Genomic DNA, 15,432 nt, shown 5'->3' on the forward strand with positions numbered 1-15,432 from the left:
CTGGTGAACTCAAATGTGTAGCACTATTCTGTCTGGATTGAGTGGAAAGTGCTAGGCATTTGAGTTTCCCCTGTGAGCGCCATTCACAGGCCCCTGTCTGTCCCTGAAGGTTTACATTCTGTTTTGTGTGTTGCTGTGTGAAGACGTCTGGAACTTCTGTTGACCAGGAATTGCTCATCTGGCGGAACTCAAATGTGCAGCACTATTCTGGATTGAGTGGAAAGTGCTACGACATTTGAGTTCCCCCTGTGAGCGCCACTCCCCGGCTCCTGCCTGTCCCTTAAGGTTTGAACTTTGTTCTGTGTTCACTTACTATCAATACATTAGATGTCTGTTTCAGCTTTAAAAAGACTTTATTTTTAACTTGATGTGTCTGCAGCACGAGCATGAACCCAGATGAAGGCATCATCCCCTGGATGTGGGTGATTTAATTCTCATGCTGGCCATTTTTGGGTTGCCACATTAATTAACTCGGTAAAGATCAATAAAGTCTGGTTCTCTTGGCACTTGGCTTTTGGTATTTTATTTGGTGTGTGGCAGGGTTGGGTATGACAGGTTTGCTTCCATGCGATTTCCTGGTACTCAAGCCATAATGCCTGTTTGCTGGGTCATCTCAAGGGCCCAGTTTGATTTTTTTTTTACAGCTTCTGATATGTAGCTAACTGTACGGGCCTCAAATTTCCATGTAGGTCTGAGTCACTACCCTTCCAGGCTGGCCATTTCAACATGTGGATTAAATCAGTGCCAGGGAGACTTCTGGTCCACCTTCCATTTGGCATGCCCCCACCCCCACGTTAACCGGCTGCCCTCTTCCTCAGACTGAGGCTAGTTTTCTAGCCCAGGCATCTCACCTGAAGGGCCGGTTCTCCTGTTAGGGTCTGTAAGTCCTCACCAAATTAATGGTTTCAGGTACTGTGAAAAAATCTGCAGAGATGCATCGTGGTATTTAGGGGCAGGGTGGGAGGTATCTAGGGGAAAGGTGAGCCAAGGCCCTTAAACTACCGCGAAGGTAGAGTCCAAGCCACCTGGGAGATGCTGTTGCAACAGGCTGTAAGGTCCAGGTGGTTGAGCAATCTTGGAACTTAGGCCGACCAGGTGGTTTAGCTGCCTTAGAAATGTTATCAGGCCAAGTCTTACGGGAGCCTAAGTTCACCTGGCTGGCCTGAGTGCCCCCTGGCTGCTAGCATTGTAAGTTTTTTAATTTAAGCCTGCTCCTTTACAGGTTTCAATCTTTACCATATTAACACCAGACCTGGGGTTACCATAGTTATAAGCGGTCCTGTAGGTACTGGAGTTACAACCCAGGTTCTCTGAGCCTCTACCATAGTGATTTGTTTTATAGTGATATAGTTCCCTGGTCTTGAGTGGCCGCCCTTTGCCTCCTAAGGGCATAAACCACCATGCACAGCACTTTCCAAACCCAGGTGTCATTTTTTTAACCATGGGCCCGTCACATTCAAGCTCTACAGTGCCTGAGGACAGAGTATAGGTATGGTACATGCTAGGCAGCCAGTATGGAACTGATCCATATGCCCAGCACACTGCATGTTCTGAGGCCTCATTGTGCATAGTGGATATAACCAGTTCTAGAGTATCCTAGACCTGGCGCCTCTGGAACCTTGGATTTGCAGGCCAGCCCACTTTGGACCCTTAGCTTCTGGGGACAAGTGTATAGTTTCCCAGGTTGTAAGTACATTGTTGAGTCATGAAGTAGGAAATGAGAAAATTTTCCATGGTATCAGCTGATATCCAGACAGGGAAGTATGGGCCACCCCTCCATCTGTAAGGATTCTGGAGTCATTGCTATTTCTTAAATTGCTTCTGGACAATTCACTTGCACTGTGCACAAATAATTCTGGGTCTGGCAGCAGAGGCAAGCAGAACTGAGTTTGAAGCCAGCCTGGTCTACAGGGAAGATCCAGGACAACCAAGGCTACACAGAGAAGCCTCTCAACACACACACCAGGCCAAACCCTCTCTGGGCATATTTTAATCTGTTGTAGTTCCATACTTTGGCCAGCAGGTGGGAGTCTTAGCCCAGTGGGGGAAATGTCCGGGACTCCCAGATTTTTTTAAAAATTTCCCCACGTATTCTCTATTACCGCTTATCAAACCTGCTAACCAGCCAGTCCACATCCTAAATGATGTGCATGGCGTTGGCATCCAAATCCAAAGAGCTTCGTCAGAGGTTGAGTGTTTATGATTTAAGCAGAAGGAACATTTTTGTCAACCTGCACTTTCTGGGCCTCCTTGCCCCAAGACAGTCTCATGGAGCCCCCTCTGGTTTCTGAGCACGACCTTGAATTTCCAATCCTCGACTCCACCTCACCATGTAGCAGAAGCTGTCCTTAAAAAGTTCTGCCTCTCAAGTGCTGGGTCACAGCTGTCTGAGGGATTCAAGGTTGGGATCGCTTCCATTGGGATCGCTTCCATTATGCTGCAGGAGGGCTCAGCACCCAATATCCAAGTACGGTTTTGTGACTCGAAGTGCTGCCAGCCTCTTGTGGGTCATTTTGTTCAGGTCTATTCCAAACAGCCTGGGGACAAAGCATGGGACTATCGTCACTACGGTGACTAAAAAGACAGCATCCTGGTAGCCTGCGTTTTTGGCTGATGGAAAGAGTAATTTTCCCTACTCCTTTCCAAACACCCTTTGGGCCTGGATCGAGTGCTTCCTGCTCTTGCACGGGGTCAGAGTTCAGTTCCACATACGACCATAACTCTAGCTCCAAGGGATCTGACATCCTTTTCTGGTCAGTATCACCAGAATGCACGTATATGCACGTACGTACGTACATACCCACACATCATTAACCATCAAAATATCATTTATCTGGTTGGTTTTTCAACAGGGTTTCACTATGTGGCCTTGGCTGTCCTGAAATTCACTCTGTAGACCAGGCTGGCCTGGAATTAAGAGCTACAACTGCCTCTGCCTCCTGAGTGTTGAGATTAAAGGTGTGCTCCACTAACAATGCAAATCTCCCCCACACACACCCTCCTTTGGTTTTTTCAAGACAGGGTTTCTTTGTGTAGCTTTGGCACCTGTCCTGGATCTCTCTCTGTAGACCAGGCTGGCCTCAAACTCACAGAGATCCTCCTGCCTCTGCCTCTCCAGTGCTGGGATTAAAAGCTTGCATCAACCCCCACCCCCCACCCCCAGCAGCAATCCAAATCTTCGGGTATGGGCAACTGAGATGACTCAGGATAAAGTCTCTTGCTGCCATGTTTGGTACCCAGAGAGCACTGATGTCAAGTTGGCCTCAGACTTGTACAAGTGCCGTGGAATTCAGAGATATAAGTGCAAAAAAATTAAATCCTAGTTGCAGTGTTGGGACTTACAGCTCTCTGCAGGCTAGGCTAGGCTAGGCAGGCAGGCAGGCGTCACCTTCCTAGCTCACATTTTGAGATAGGGTCTCACGAAGTTGCTCAGGCTGGCCTTGAACATGGGATCCTCTTGCCTCAGCCTCCTGTGAAGCCAGGATTTTTTACTTGTTTTTGTTTTTACTTAATATTGTTTGTCAGGGTGTGCTTGTGGAAGCCAGAGATCAGCCTGTGGATGTTTTCCTTCCTACCCCACCAGGGTCCTGAGGGGTGAATTCTGGTCACTAAGCTTGGCAGTAAATGCCGAGCCAGCCCACCAGCCCTTTATTTCTGTTTTATGCATGAGTATTTTGCATACATGCATGACTGAACCTCGTATTGCAGTGCCAATGGAGGTCAGAAGAGGTTATTGGATCCCTTGGAACTGGAGTTGGGTCCCCTGGAACTGGTTGTGAGCCACAAAGTAAGTTCTGGGAACTGGGTCTTCTGCAGGAGCAACAAGTACTCTTAACCACAGAGCCATCTCTCCGGCCTCCTTACTCCCAATTTTTTGTTTGCTTGTTGGAGACTGAGTCTCTCTGCAGCCTTGGCTAGCCTGGAATTCTGAAGAGATCTACCTGCCTCTGCCTTCCAAGTGCTGGGATCAAATATGTTCCCAACCACGATGGGCTCCTTACTCCCAGTTTTAAATGTCTTTAGTCACTAATAAGAAACATGGGACAATCCAACATGTACTGTCATTTATAGAAGCAGAAACCATGGTATGGAAAGCATGTCATGTGGGTAATAGAACTTCCAGGTTCCGGCTGAGGCTGGCTTTATTCCTATTTAAAAGAATAGCAGACAAAGGTGTACTGCATGTGTTTGCAATGGCAGCATTCAGGAGGCTGAGGCAGGAGGATGGAGAGTTTGAGGACTACCTGGTGTGTCCAATTCCCAGCTAGCGTGCTTCGTAAGTGCTGGTCTCAGGCATTACACCCAGTACCAGGAGTGAAATAGCCTCACCTTTTATCTACCCCGTCTATTTTATTATTTACATATGTGTATGTCTGTGTGGGGATGCCCAGGATGGCTAGAAAAGGGCGTTGGATTCCTGGGAGCTGGAATTACAGGTGGATGTGGCCACCTGACGTGGGTGCTGGGAATGGAATTCAGGTCCTCTGTAAGAGCAGCAAGTGCTTTCTCTCTCCAGCATTATTTATCCAGTTTTCAATGCATTTCAGTTATTTAGTATTCCTCCTCCCAAACCTGAGCCCAGCGTTCCCGAATCCCCGATTCTCCCCAAGCAATCCGGATCCACCGCTCACCACAGGACTCGAAGTTTGCAGCCTGGATGTCTCAGCCTCTTGCACAGCAGCCGGACCCCTGTGTCCCCCAGGGCATTGTTGGTCAAATAAAGCTCATTTAGGGTCTGGTTGGCTCCTAGGATGGAAGAAAGGTCCTCACACGCTTTCGACGTGAGGCCACAGCTGTCCAGCCTACGGAAGACAAGCTGAAAGTGGATGAAGTGGGCTTTTCAGGGAAGTGGGCGGCAATTTTATAGGTGACCAGGTTTTATTTTTGTTTTTTTGTCTTTTGAGACAGTTTCTCTGGGAAACAGTCCTGGCTGTCATGGAACTCATTCTGTAGACCAGGTTGGTCTCGAACTCAGAGATCCACCTCTCTTTGCCTCCTGAGTGCTGGATTAAACGCGTGCACCACCACTGCCTGTCTGGTGACCCAGTTTAAAGGAAACACCGATGAGCCCATCCAGTGGTTGCTGGACACACTCCTTAGTGAGTGGTGTAGCCTTTAGCAAATAGTCTCCTTACCATGCTCATGCTGGTAACCCTAACTAGCTTAACTTGGTGGGCAGAGGCAGTCAGATCTCTGAGTTCAGGGCTACACAGAATAACCATATGGGGTGAGGGGAGGACTTGGGGACAGAAAAATAAATAGCAAGTTATAGTAAGGTGAGTTATTATAGATGGGATCCCCGTCAGGGTTTGGAGTCAAGGATCAATGATTTCCTTTTGCAGTTAATTGGCTCCTCAGTTTTAGCCTGGAGCCAAGTTTGGCCTCAAAGAGTAGAGATAGGGGGGGCTCCAGCCCTCCACGGTTCTCTGTCTCCAGAGAGGCACCTTCTTTAAACGATGAGTCTAATGCCTGCAGGATGTTAAGGATGTGGATTTGAAAGGCTAGATGTAGGGGCTCACACTTGTAATCCCAGCAGAGAGAGGCAGATCTCTGAGTTTCAGGCCAGCCTGGTGGACAGAGTTCCAGGACAGCCAGGGCTACAGAGACCTTATTTCAGGAGGAAAAAAAAAAAAGTAATGGGACAGAGCATAACTGCAGGGATTCCACCGTGAAGCAGAGTTAGCTTGAGAGCGGAGCCAGAATAGTACCACCGAAACCCCAAATCCCCAAAGCAGGAACTGGAGAGACGGCTCGGTGGTTAAGAACCGCTCTTCTAGAGGACCCAAGTTTCCGGCACCAGGCTGGTTGGTTCACAACAACCTGTAGCTGATACCCTGAGGGCTTCTGGTGGCATCTTCTGGCCTCTGTGGACACCAGCAGGTCCAAGTGCACATCCACATAGATGAAAAGATGCCCAAATCAAGCTGTGCCTGAAGCCTTTCAGTTACGCAAATTAATAAATGCCTCATTTTTTCTAGAAGTTTCTAAACACCACCAAAGTTCGTCACCTGTTTTTATTTATTTATTTATTTATTTATTTATTTATTTATTTATTTATTTATTTATTTATTATGTTTACCGTGTTCTGCCTGCATGTATATCTGCACACCAGAAGAGAGCACCAGATCTCATTACATGCAGATAGATGGTGAGCCACCATGTGGTTGCTGGGAATTGAACTCAGGACCTTGGGAAGAGCAGCCAGTTCTCTTAACCTCTGAGCCATCTCTGCAGAGTTCTGCCTGCCTCAGTCTCCAGAGTGCTGAGATTAAAGGCGTGCACCACCACTGCCCAGCAAATATACTGTCTCCTATCCAAGTACTAACTAGGCCCGACACTGCTTAGCTCCTGAGATCAGATGAGATCAGTCGCATGCAGGATAGTATGGCCTTGAGTTTTATTTATATTTCAGGTATGTGGATGCTGTTCCCGACGGATGTGTTTGCACCATTTGCATGTAGTTCCCATAGCTGCCAGAAGAGGGCATCAGATCCCCTGGAACTGGAGTGGTGGATGGTTGTAAACTGCCGTGTGTGTGTGTGTGTGTGTGTGTGTGTGTGTGTGTGTGTGTGTGTGTGTGTGTGTGTGTGTGTGTGTGTGTGCTAGGAGTGAACCTGGGTCTTAACCATGATCTTAACCACTGAGCCATCTCTCCAGCTCCTCTTAAAATTTTAAATTCTTGTTCTGCATATATACGTGTGCATAGGAACCATGGCCCAGGTCAGAGGACAGCCTTACGGACTTGATTCTTTCCACCTGAACTCTGGTTCTGGAGATCTAAGTTGCTAATGGGCGGACTCCAAATTCGAGGCCAGTCTGGGCTATATTGTAAGACCCTGTTTCAAAGCAGGAGGCTGGGGATACGCCAACACTTGTCCAGCATTTGTGAAGCCTGAGTTCAGTCCCCTAGTTCTGTGGACAGAGACAAGCTGGCTGTCCGTGTATAACAATTCAAAGGGAAGAACCTATGAGAGCAGTGCCTGATGGGAAACAGAAGCAATCTGGGTCCCTTAAGCACAGTGGTTGGGTCTACGCCTGGCACACTTTAAAAAGAAAAAGAAAGCCGGGCGGTGGTGGCACACGCCTTTAATCCCAGCACTCGGGAGGCAGAGCCAGGCGGATCTCTGTGAGTTCGAGGCCAGTCTGGGCTACCAAGTGAGTTCCAGGAAAGGCGCAAAGCTACGCAGAGAAACCCTGTCTCGAAAAACCAAAAAAAAAAAAAAAAAAAAAAAAAAAAAGAAAAAGAAAAGAAAAAGAAAAAAAGCCAGGTGTGGTAGCAGGGAGATCTCTGAGTGTGAGTACAGCCTGATCAACATAGTGAGTTCCATAACGAGTAGGGCTACATAGTAAGTCCGTCTCGAATAACAAATAAAATAATTTAAACCTTTATTTATTCACTTCTGATTCGCCTGCCTCCACCCCACCCCACCCCCCCAAACGCTGTCATCACTGGGTAGAAGCCATCAGGCCCAACTTTTTCAGCGCTGGGGATGGTACCCACAGCTAGCTTCCGTCTGCTAGGCAGGGAATTTCTGAAAGGACTCCCCTCCCCAGCCCACACGCTGTCTTTTCATCTGTGTTTGCCTTTTCCAAAGGGTTTCGGGAAGCAGCACATGAACACAAAAGGAAAAGCTGTCCCCTCCATTAGCATCCCCGCTCTACTCCTGTCCCCTCTCCTCCCAAGGAAAGCACTCACCACAGCTTCTGGAGTCTGCAGGACGGGTGCCGCAGTCCTTCCCCCAGCAGCCACAGGCCCCTGTCTCCCAAGTCATTGAAGCTCAGGTCCAGCTCTCGGAGGCAAGAGTTGACCTGGAGCACTCGGGCAAGCCCTGAGCATGCGTCTGCGCCCAGCCGGCAAATGCCCAACCTAGAAGGGAGGAATGGCCAAACCGAGTTTGCCCTATGCCTTTAGGTAATGTCACCGGGGCTGGGCTTAAGCGGCAAATTTGTATGCTGGGTGCAGGGGAGTGGCTTTGCCCACCTTTGAGAGAGAAAGGGGAGACGGCAGAGAGGAAGACAGGACCAGAAGCAAGGGCCTAGGCAGATCAAAATTGGCTGTAACTCCAGTCCCAGGCAATGGAAATCGGACTTCTGGCCTCTGTGGTTACCAGGCATGCCACTTGGTCACATGCATACATATAGGCAAAAAGCCAAATATATAGCACTTTTTAAATTTAATGAAGAAAGGTAAGGGCTGGATAGAGTACGTGCCTAACATACACAAAGCCCTAACACACAGGAAGTGTGTGTGTGTGTGTGTGTGTGTGTGTGTGTGTGTGTGTGTGTGTTCATCTGTACACATGCTGGCTTGCCACACATGCTGGTGAAGAGATCAGAAGACAACCTGTGGGAGTTCTCTTTTTCCACCTAGTAGGTCTCAGGATTTGAACTCAGGTCTTTAGGCTTGCCAGCAAAACACCTTTTCCCTCTGAGTCATATAGCCCTGGATGTTCTGGAACACTCTGTGTAGACCAGGGTGATTTATTTATTTAGAGACAGGCTCTCACTATGTAGGCCAACATTCTGTGTAGACCGGGGCAATTTATTTATTTAGAAACAGGGTCTCACTACACAGCCCTGGCTATCCTGGAACTCACTATAAAGATCAGGCTGGCCTGGAACTCAAAGACATTCGCCAGCCTCTGCCTCCCAAGTGCTGTGATTAAAGGCATGCGCTACCATGCTAGGCTAAGAACACACCTTAAAAAAAAAAAAAACAACCATGTATTTTTACTTTAATGTGTATGAGTATTTTGCCTACATGTACGTGCATCAGCGTGCATGCCTGGTGCCCTCCGAGGCCAGAGGAGGGTGTTAGATCTGGAACTGGAGTTACAGGTGGTCAGTTATAGACAGCTGGTTGTGAGCCACAATGTGGGTGCTGGGAACAGAACCCAGGTCCTCTGTGAGAGCAACAAGTGCTATTAATTGCTGAGGCTTCTCTCAAGCCACGGTAGGTATTTTCATGATGGTTAAATTGATGCAGGAGCCCATTGTGGGTAATCTATCCCTAGGCCAGGAGGCCTGGGCTGTATAAAAACAGCCAGCAGAGCAAGCCGGAGGGAACCAGCCAGTAGACAGCGTTCTTCTGTGATTTGTTTTCTGCTTCAGGCTTCTGCCTTGGCTCCCCTCGGTGATAACCTGTGGGCTAAAATTAAACCCTTGCCTCCCCAAGTTGCTTTTGGTCATGCTGATTATCACAGTAACAGAAAGCCAACTAGAGTAGAGGGTACACTCGGGTCAGTAGTATTTGTTCTGAGACCTGAAAGATGAGTCAGTCTTCCCTAGAAACTGAATGGACAGCAGAGCAGAAGGGCATTGTCCGCGGATGTCAGTGACTTGGGTCAGGGCCCCGTGGCAGGAAATCTGGACAGCAAGATTCTGTAGCTGGAGCTGGTGAAATGGGAGGCACCATGGCCTCCGTGAAGAGAAGACAGGGCAGGGATGCTGAATGGGGAATCCCACTCACCGGAGGGTCTGGAGTTTGCAGTCTGGGTGCCCGAGGCCCTTACACAGCAGAAGCACTCCGGGATCCCCAAGGTCATTCAGACCTAGGTCCAGCTCCATCAGGCTCTGGTTCATGCTGAGGCTGAAGGCCAGATCTTCACAGGCAGCCTGGCCCAGGCGGCAGATCTTCAGCCTGAGAAAGAGCCAGCTCGGTAAGCATGATGGGCGGATTTCCTGGGGACACTGAATCTGTCCTCTGCCCCTCTATCTTCAGAGGCCAGTGTTCTCAGCAAGCTGTGTGGCACACACCTGTAACACCCACCAGCACTTGGTAGACAGAGGCAGAAGGATGCTCCATTAGAGACAAGCCTGGATATATAGTGAAGCTCTGGCTCAAAAAGCCGGGGGCTGTGGGTGTGGCTCAGAATTAGGATACTTGCCTGGTGAGTGCAAGGTCCTGGGTTTGATTCCCAGCACCTCCCCCTCATCCCCCCCCCCAAAAAAAAAAACACAAGGAAAACACAAAAAAACTGTTTAAGGCTTCTGGTGGTGATACACATCTTTGATCCCAGCACCTGAGAGGCAGAGGCAGGTGGATCTCTGTGAGTTCAAGGCCAGCCTGGTCTACAGAGTGAATTTCAGAACATCCAGGATTATACAGAGAAACTCTATCTCAAAACAAACAAACAAACAAACTAACTAACTAACTAACTAACTAACAAAACACCCGTTCAAGATGTAAATATGATATTATGTATTGGATTACATAAATGTATACATGATTTTCAAATTACACTTAAAATTATTTTCTGTGAGCTGGGCATGGTGGCAGCTTTAAGGCAGCATATACCTTTAATCCCAGCATTCAGGAGGCAGAGGCAGAAGGATCTCTGTGAGTTTAAGGCCAGCCTGGTCTATATATCAAATTGCACATTAGTCAGAGATGTACAATGAGACCCTGTCTCAAAAAATCCTTCGTGGGTGTACCTTGTGTGCATGCACACCGCGTGCTCTTCACCACCGAGCCATCCCTCCCGCCCCTGTGGGCATTTTCGTGATGGCTAATTGATGCAGGTGTCCGCTGTGGGCAGAGTTCCAGGACAGCTTGCAAGAGTCCATCTCTCCTTCCACCGTGTGGGCCCCGGGCACTAAACCCAGATTGACAGGCTTGGTGACAGGTTCCTTTACCCACTGAACCATCTCACCAGCCCCTACAGTTATTTTTTTTTCATAAAACTTCTTTTTATTGGCTAAACAAACAAAAATAAGACTGGCATGCATCTCAAGCCTTTAATCCTAGTACTTGAGGGGTATGTATGTGGAGATCATTTTTTCCTTCCTTCGTAATGATCCAGGGGGTTGAACTTTGTCATCAGCCTTGATGGTCAGTGCCCTCACCTGGTGGGACATCTTTCTGGGCCCTGATATCAAATCTCCTTTTTGTTTTTATTTTTAAAATTATTATTTTATGGGGGTTGGAGAGATGGTTCAGGGGTTAAGAGTACCGGCTTCTCTTGCAGAGGACCTGGGTTCAATTCCCAGCACCTACATGGCTGTTCACAACTGTTGTGGAGTATTAAAGATGTGTTACATTCTTTTATGCTGTGGAATATTTGTCCAATGATGCAAAGATGTGTTGCATTCTTTTATGTTGCATTTGTTTAACTCTGTGAAGCTGTGTTACTTTGTCTAAGACACCTAATAAAAAGCTGAAGGCCAATAGCTAGGCAGGAGAGAGAATAAACAGAAGCGGAGAGAGGACACCAGGGGCCAGCCACCCAGCCAGCAGCAACAGAGAAAGAAGGAAAGAAAGAGATATAGACTAGAGAAAGGTAAACACCCAGAGGCAAAAGGTAGGTGGGATAATTTAGGAAAAGCTGGCAAGAAATAAGCCAAGCTAAGGCTGGGCATTCATAAGTAAGAATAAGCATTTTTACTTGTTCTGTGTATTTATTTGAGAGCTGGGTGGTGGGCTCCCAAAGAGTAAAAAAAAAAAAAAAAAAACAACAAAAAAGCAAGCAAACAAAAAAAACCCAACTATACACAACTGTCTGCAACCAACTCCAGTTGCAGAGCACCCAGCATGCTCACACCATGCTCATGAAATAAAAATACGTAACATTTTACAAATTATGTTATGCCTATGAGTGCTTTGCCTGCATGTATGTCTGTGTACCACATGCATGTCTGGTGACCAGAAGAGAGTGTTGGATCCCCTGAGACTTTACAGACAGTTGTGCTCTTAGCCGCCAAGTCATCTCTTTAGTTCCCTTTTATTTCATGTTCAAGATGCCAAGAGCATGTAGTGGCGGCATATGCCTTTAATCCCTGTACTCTGGGAACAGAAGAAAGCGCATCTCTGAGTTCAAGGCCAGCCTGGTCTACAGAGTGAGTTCTAGGACAGCTAGGGTGGTTACATAGAAAAACTCTGCCTCAAAAAATCAAAACAAAACAAAACAGAACTGGAGAGATGGCTCAGAGGTTAAGAGCATTCACTGCTCTTCCAGAGGTCCTGAGTTCAATTCCCAGCAACCACGTGGTGGCTCACAACCATCCGTAATGAGATCTGGTGCCCTCTTCTGGCCTGCAGTCATACATGCTGTATAAATAGTAAATAAATCTTTAAAAACAAACAAACAAACAAAATGCCAAAGCCTGAAAACACCCCACTAGCAACAGTGTTACCTCAGCCTCCCAAATGCTGGGATTAAAGGCATGTAACTACATCACCGGAGGCATTTCTCTGCTTGGATTGCATGCCGACCGACCTGCTCTCGGAGTCAGCCCCTGAAGAACTCACCACAAGGTGCGCAGCCTGCAGACTGGGTGTCTCAACCCTTGACACAGCAGCTTCAGTCCCAAGTCCTCCAAGGGGTTTCCTGTCAGGTCCAGCTCCACCAGATGTGAGTTGTTGCTGAGAACAGAGGCGATCGCTCCTCCAGCTGTGGCCTCCAGAAGACACTTCCTCAGCCTGGGAGACCGTGAAGAGGCTGCCATGTCCTGACCCATATGCCCTGTCCTCTTTAGTCACCTAACATGAACCTATGTGGTTTTTTCTCTTTCCTATGTGGTTGGGTTTTTTGGTTTGTTTGTTTTGCTTTGTTTGGTACCACCAGGCTAGTGTGGAACTCGGAGATTCACCAGCCTCTGCCTCCCAAGTGCTGGGATTAAAGGTGTGCACCACCACACCTGCCTTCAAACGACTTTTAAAGAATCTGTTGGGCCTGGGTGTGATCATGCACCCCTCTAATCTCAGCACTGGGGAGGCAGAGCTCTGCACATCGATCTCTGTGAGTCCAAGGCCAGCCTGATCTACTTAGCAAGTTCCAGGTTAGCAACAGCTACACAGTGAGACCTTGTCTCAAAAGACCAAGTCAAGTTTAGCAACAAAAATTAAAAAAAAAAAATCTATCTACCTTTTCTATGTTTTTTTTTTTCTGTTCTTTTCTTTTTTAAATGAAGCTTTTGGGGATAGTGGGAAAAGGGGGACTGGGTTTTGATCTGTGCAAGTGATATACACACGGAAATATACGGAAGGCTCAGTGAGGTAACACACTACCAGCATATATACAAATAAAAGGATGAGTTCAATGCCAGCCTATTCTGCTTAGCAAGTTTGAGGTCAGCCTGGCCGACATGAGACCCCCGTCTTAATAAACTGAGACAGAGAGAGCAGGGATGTGGTGGGGGATGAGACACTGAGTTCCAGAAATAGTTACAATTGGTATGCTAATATTACGCTAATAACAACAATGTGCTAGTAGGATTTAAAGAGGAGGGGGAGGAGGAAAGGGGGGAGGAAGAAGAGTGTGGGGGGCGGGCAGAACACCCCTGCCTAGTGCAGAACCACTCACTGGATCATCTGCAGCCTACACCTGGGGTGCCGCAGGCCCTCGCAGAGCAGTTCCAGGCCTGGCACCCCAATGCTGTTGCCACTGAGGTCCAGCCTGGTTAAATTCCTGTTGGTGATGAGAGCCGCTGCCAGGTCCTGGCAGGCTGATTCGGAGACCTGACACCTCTTCAGCCTGAGGGGAGAAGGAAGAAGGAACCAAGTCATTACTTTGGTAGCTGGGGTGGGATCCTCTGCCTTACATTTCTGTCTCTGTCTGTCTCTCTGCCTCTGCCTCTGTGTGTCTGAGTCTCTGTGTCTCTCTCTCCCTGTTTCTGTCTCTCTCAGTTTTTGGATTTTTGAGACAAAGTTTCTCTATGTAGCCCTGGCTGTCCTGGAACTGGCTCAGTAGACCAGGCTGACCTCTGAACTCACAGATGCCTCTTGAGTGCTGGGATTAAATCTGTGCACCACCATACCTGGGTTGTTCCTCCCCCTTTTATCTGATATCAAATAAAGGAGAAGTTCCTAGCTCTTTGGCAGAGCCCTTGAACTGCACATTTCTAGTCCTGGGTTTCTATCCTCAGGACAAAGAAAAATAAATAAATAATTAGGGCTCAGAGGTTAAGAGCACTGGCTGCTCTTCCAGAGGTCCTGAGCTCAGGTCCTAGGAACCACGTGGTGGCTCATTAACTATAATAAGATCTGATGCCCTCTTCTGGAGTGTAGGAAAACATGCAGACAGAATTATATATATATATAAAATAAACCTTTAAAGAAGGAAAGAAAATAAAGGAGACGGCTGTTAAAGCTTGCGTGGTAGTGGCGTAGTATGAGATTTTTCCTTCCAGATCAGCCAAGGCTACAGTGAGACTCTGTCTTAAACAAACAAACAAACAAACAAAGAAAAAAAAATCATAACCATGTTATGGGGGGCTAGATAGATAGTACAGTGAGTAAACTGAAGACCTGAGTTCTATCCTCAGTATCCAAGGGAAAAAGAATCAGGGTGTTGCTCAGTGGTAGAGCTTCTGCTTAGACCCCTCCAGCGAGGGGCTGGGGGTGCAGCTCAGTGGTAGAGCTCCTGCCTAGCACCTAGGAGGCAGAGGCAAGTGGATTCCAGGGGTAAGCTCCAGGTTCAGCTTCAGAGCTTGCTTCAAAATGTAAGGTTATGGGGCAGGAGAAATGGCTCAGTGGTTAGGAGCATGTATTGCTCTTGCAGGAGACCCATGTCAGGCATGGTCATACCTGCCTATAACTCTAGTTCTGGGTGATCTAATACCCCTCTGTCCTCCTCAGATGCAGACATGCACATTAATAATAATAATAATAATAATAATAATAATAATAATAATAAATGTTAGCATTCAGGCATCGGTACTGGCCTGCCCTTAGGGTCCCGATAGGATACATCCTCAGCTGCAGCCACTAAGAACACCCCTGTGTACTGTGCATTTCCTACATTCCCTTATAAAGGGCAGGCCCTGCCTGGCTCTCATCTCTTTCTCTTCTGTCGCTTTCGTCCCCAGGGACCAGTCTCTACCCGCTTCTCTGCCTCTTCTCTCTCCCCTCCCCTCAATAAACTTCCCATGTGGGCCGTGTTATATGGCATGACTCCTTGTCGCTTTAAAAATTCCAGAACAACAACAATAATAATAAAAATAAATGTTTTTAAAATGCTATAATACAGGCACTGGTGGCACACACCTTTAATCCCAGCGCTGAGGAGGCAGAAGCAGGCGGATCTCTGGGTTCCAGGCCAGTCTGGTCTACAGAGTGAGTTCCAGGACTGTTACACAGAGAAACCCTGTCTCAAAACAAACAAAAGTGGAAGGAGAGGCTGCCCATTGTAGTAAACTGCCACAGGAGCCATGGCACACAGATTCACCACCCTGTGTGTCCTTGGGTGAGCCTCATGGGAGCAGGTGGTGGGGACCACGAGAATCATGTTGCCAAGGCTGGGACTCACCTCAGGTTTTGAATCTTGCAGTTGGCATGTCTGAGGCCCTGGCAGAGCAGCCGCACACCCCGGCTGCCCAAGGCGTTGCGGTACAAGGCCAGCTCGATCAGGTTTGGGTTGGTGCAGACAGCTGCCGAGAGATGTGCACTGTAGACATCAGGAAGTGTGTTCCTCTCCTGTCTGTGTGAAGGCCGAC

The 15,432-nt window shown here is 47.9% G+C and overlaps 1 protein-coding gene across 1 annotated transcript in view; it reads right to left on the bottom strand.

The window, feature by feature from the left end:
* Window positions 1-1,289: 1,289 nt before the first annotated feature.
* The window catches only part of Nlrp12 (NLR family pyrin domain containing 12), a 29,170-nt gene continuing 15,027 nt past the window's right edge, over window positions 1,290-15,432 (bottom strand). Inside the window, exons 4-10 of the mRNA XM_042262176.2 lie at window positions 15,246-15,416; window positions 13,302-13,472; window positions 12,248-12,418; window positions 9,470-9,640; window positions 7,697-7,867; window positions 4,632-4,802; window positions 1,290-2,537 (exon numbers count right to left, since the gene is read on the bottom strand). Of these exons, the coding sequence (XP_042118110.2) occupies window positions 2,450-2,537; window positions 4,632-4,802; window positions 7,697-7,867; window positions 9,470-9,640; window positions 12,248-12,418; window positions 13,302-13,472; window positions 15,246-15,416 (1,114 nt within the window). The 3' untranslated portion in view covers window positions 1,290-2,449. The remainder of the gene's footprint in view (window positions 2,538-4,631; window positions 4,803-7,696; window positions 7,868-9,469; window positions 9,641-12,247; window positions 12,419-13,301; window positions 13,473-15,245; window positions 15,417-15,432) is intronic.

The sequence above is a fragment of the Peromyscus maniculatus genome, chromosome 1 (assembly GCF_049852395.1).
Source record: "Peromyscus maniculatus bairdii isolate BWxNUB_F1_BW_parent chromosome 1, HU_Pman_BW_mat_3.1, whole genome shotgun sequence".
NCBI classification, from domain to species: Eukaryota; Metazoa; Chordata; class Mammalia; order Rodentia; family Cricetidae; genus Peromyscus; species Peromyscus maniculatus.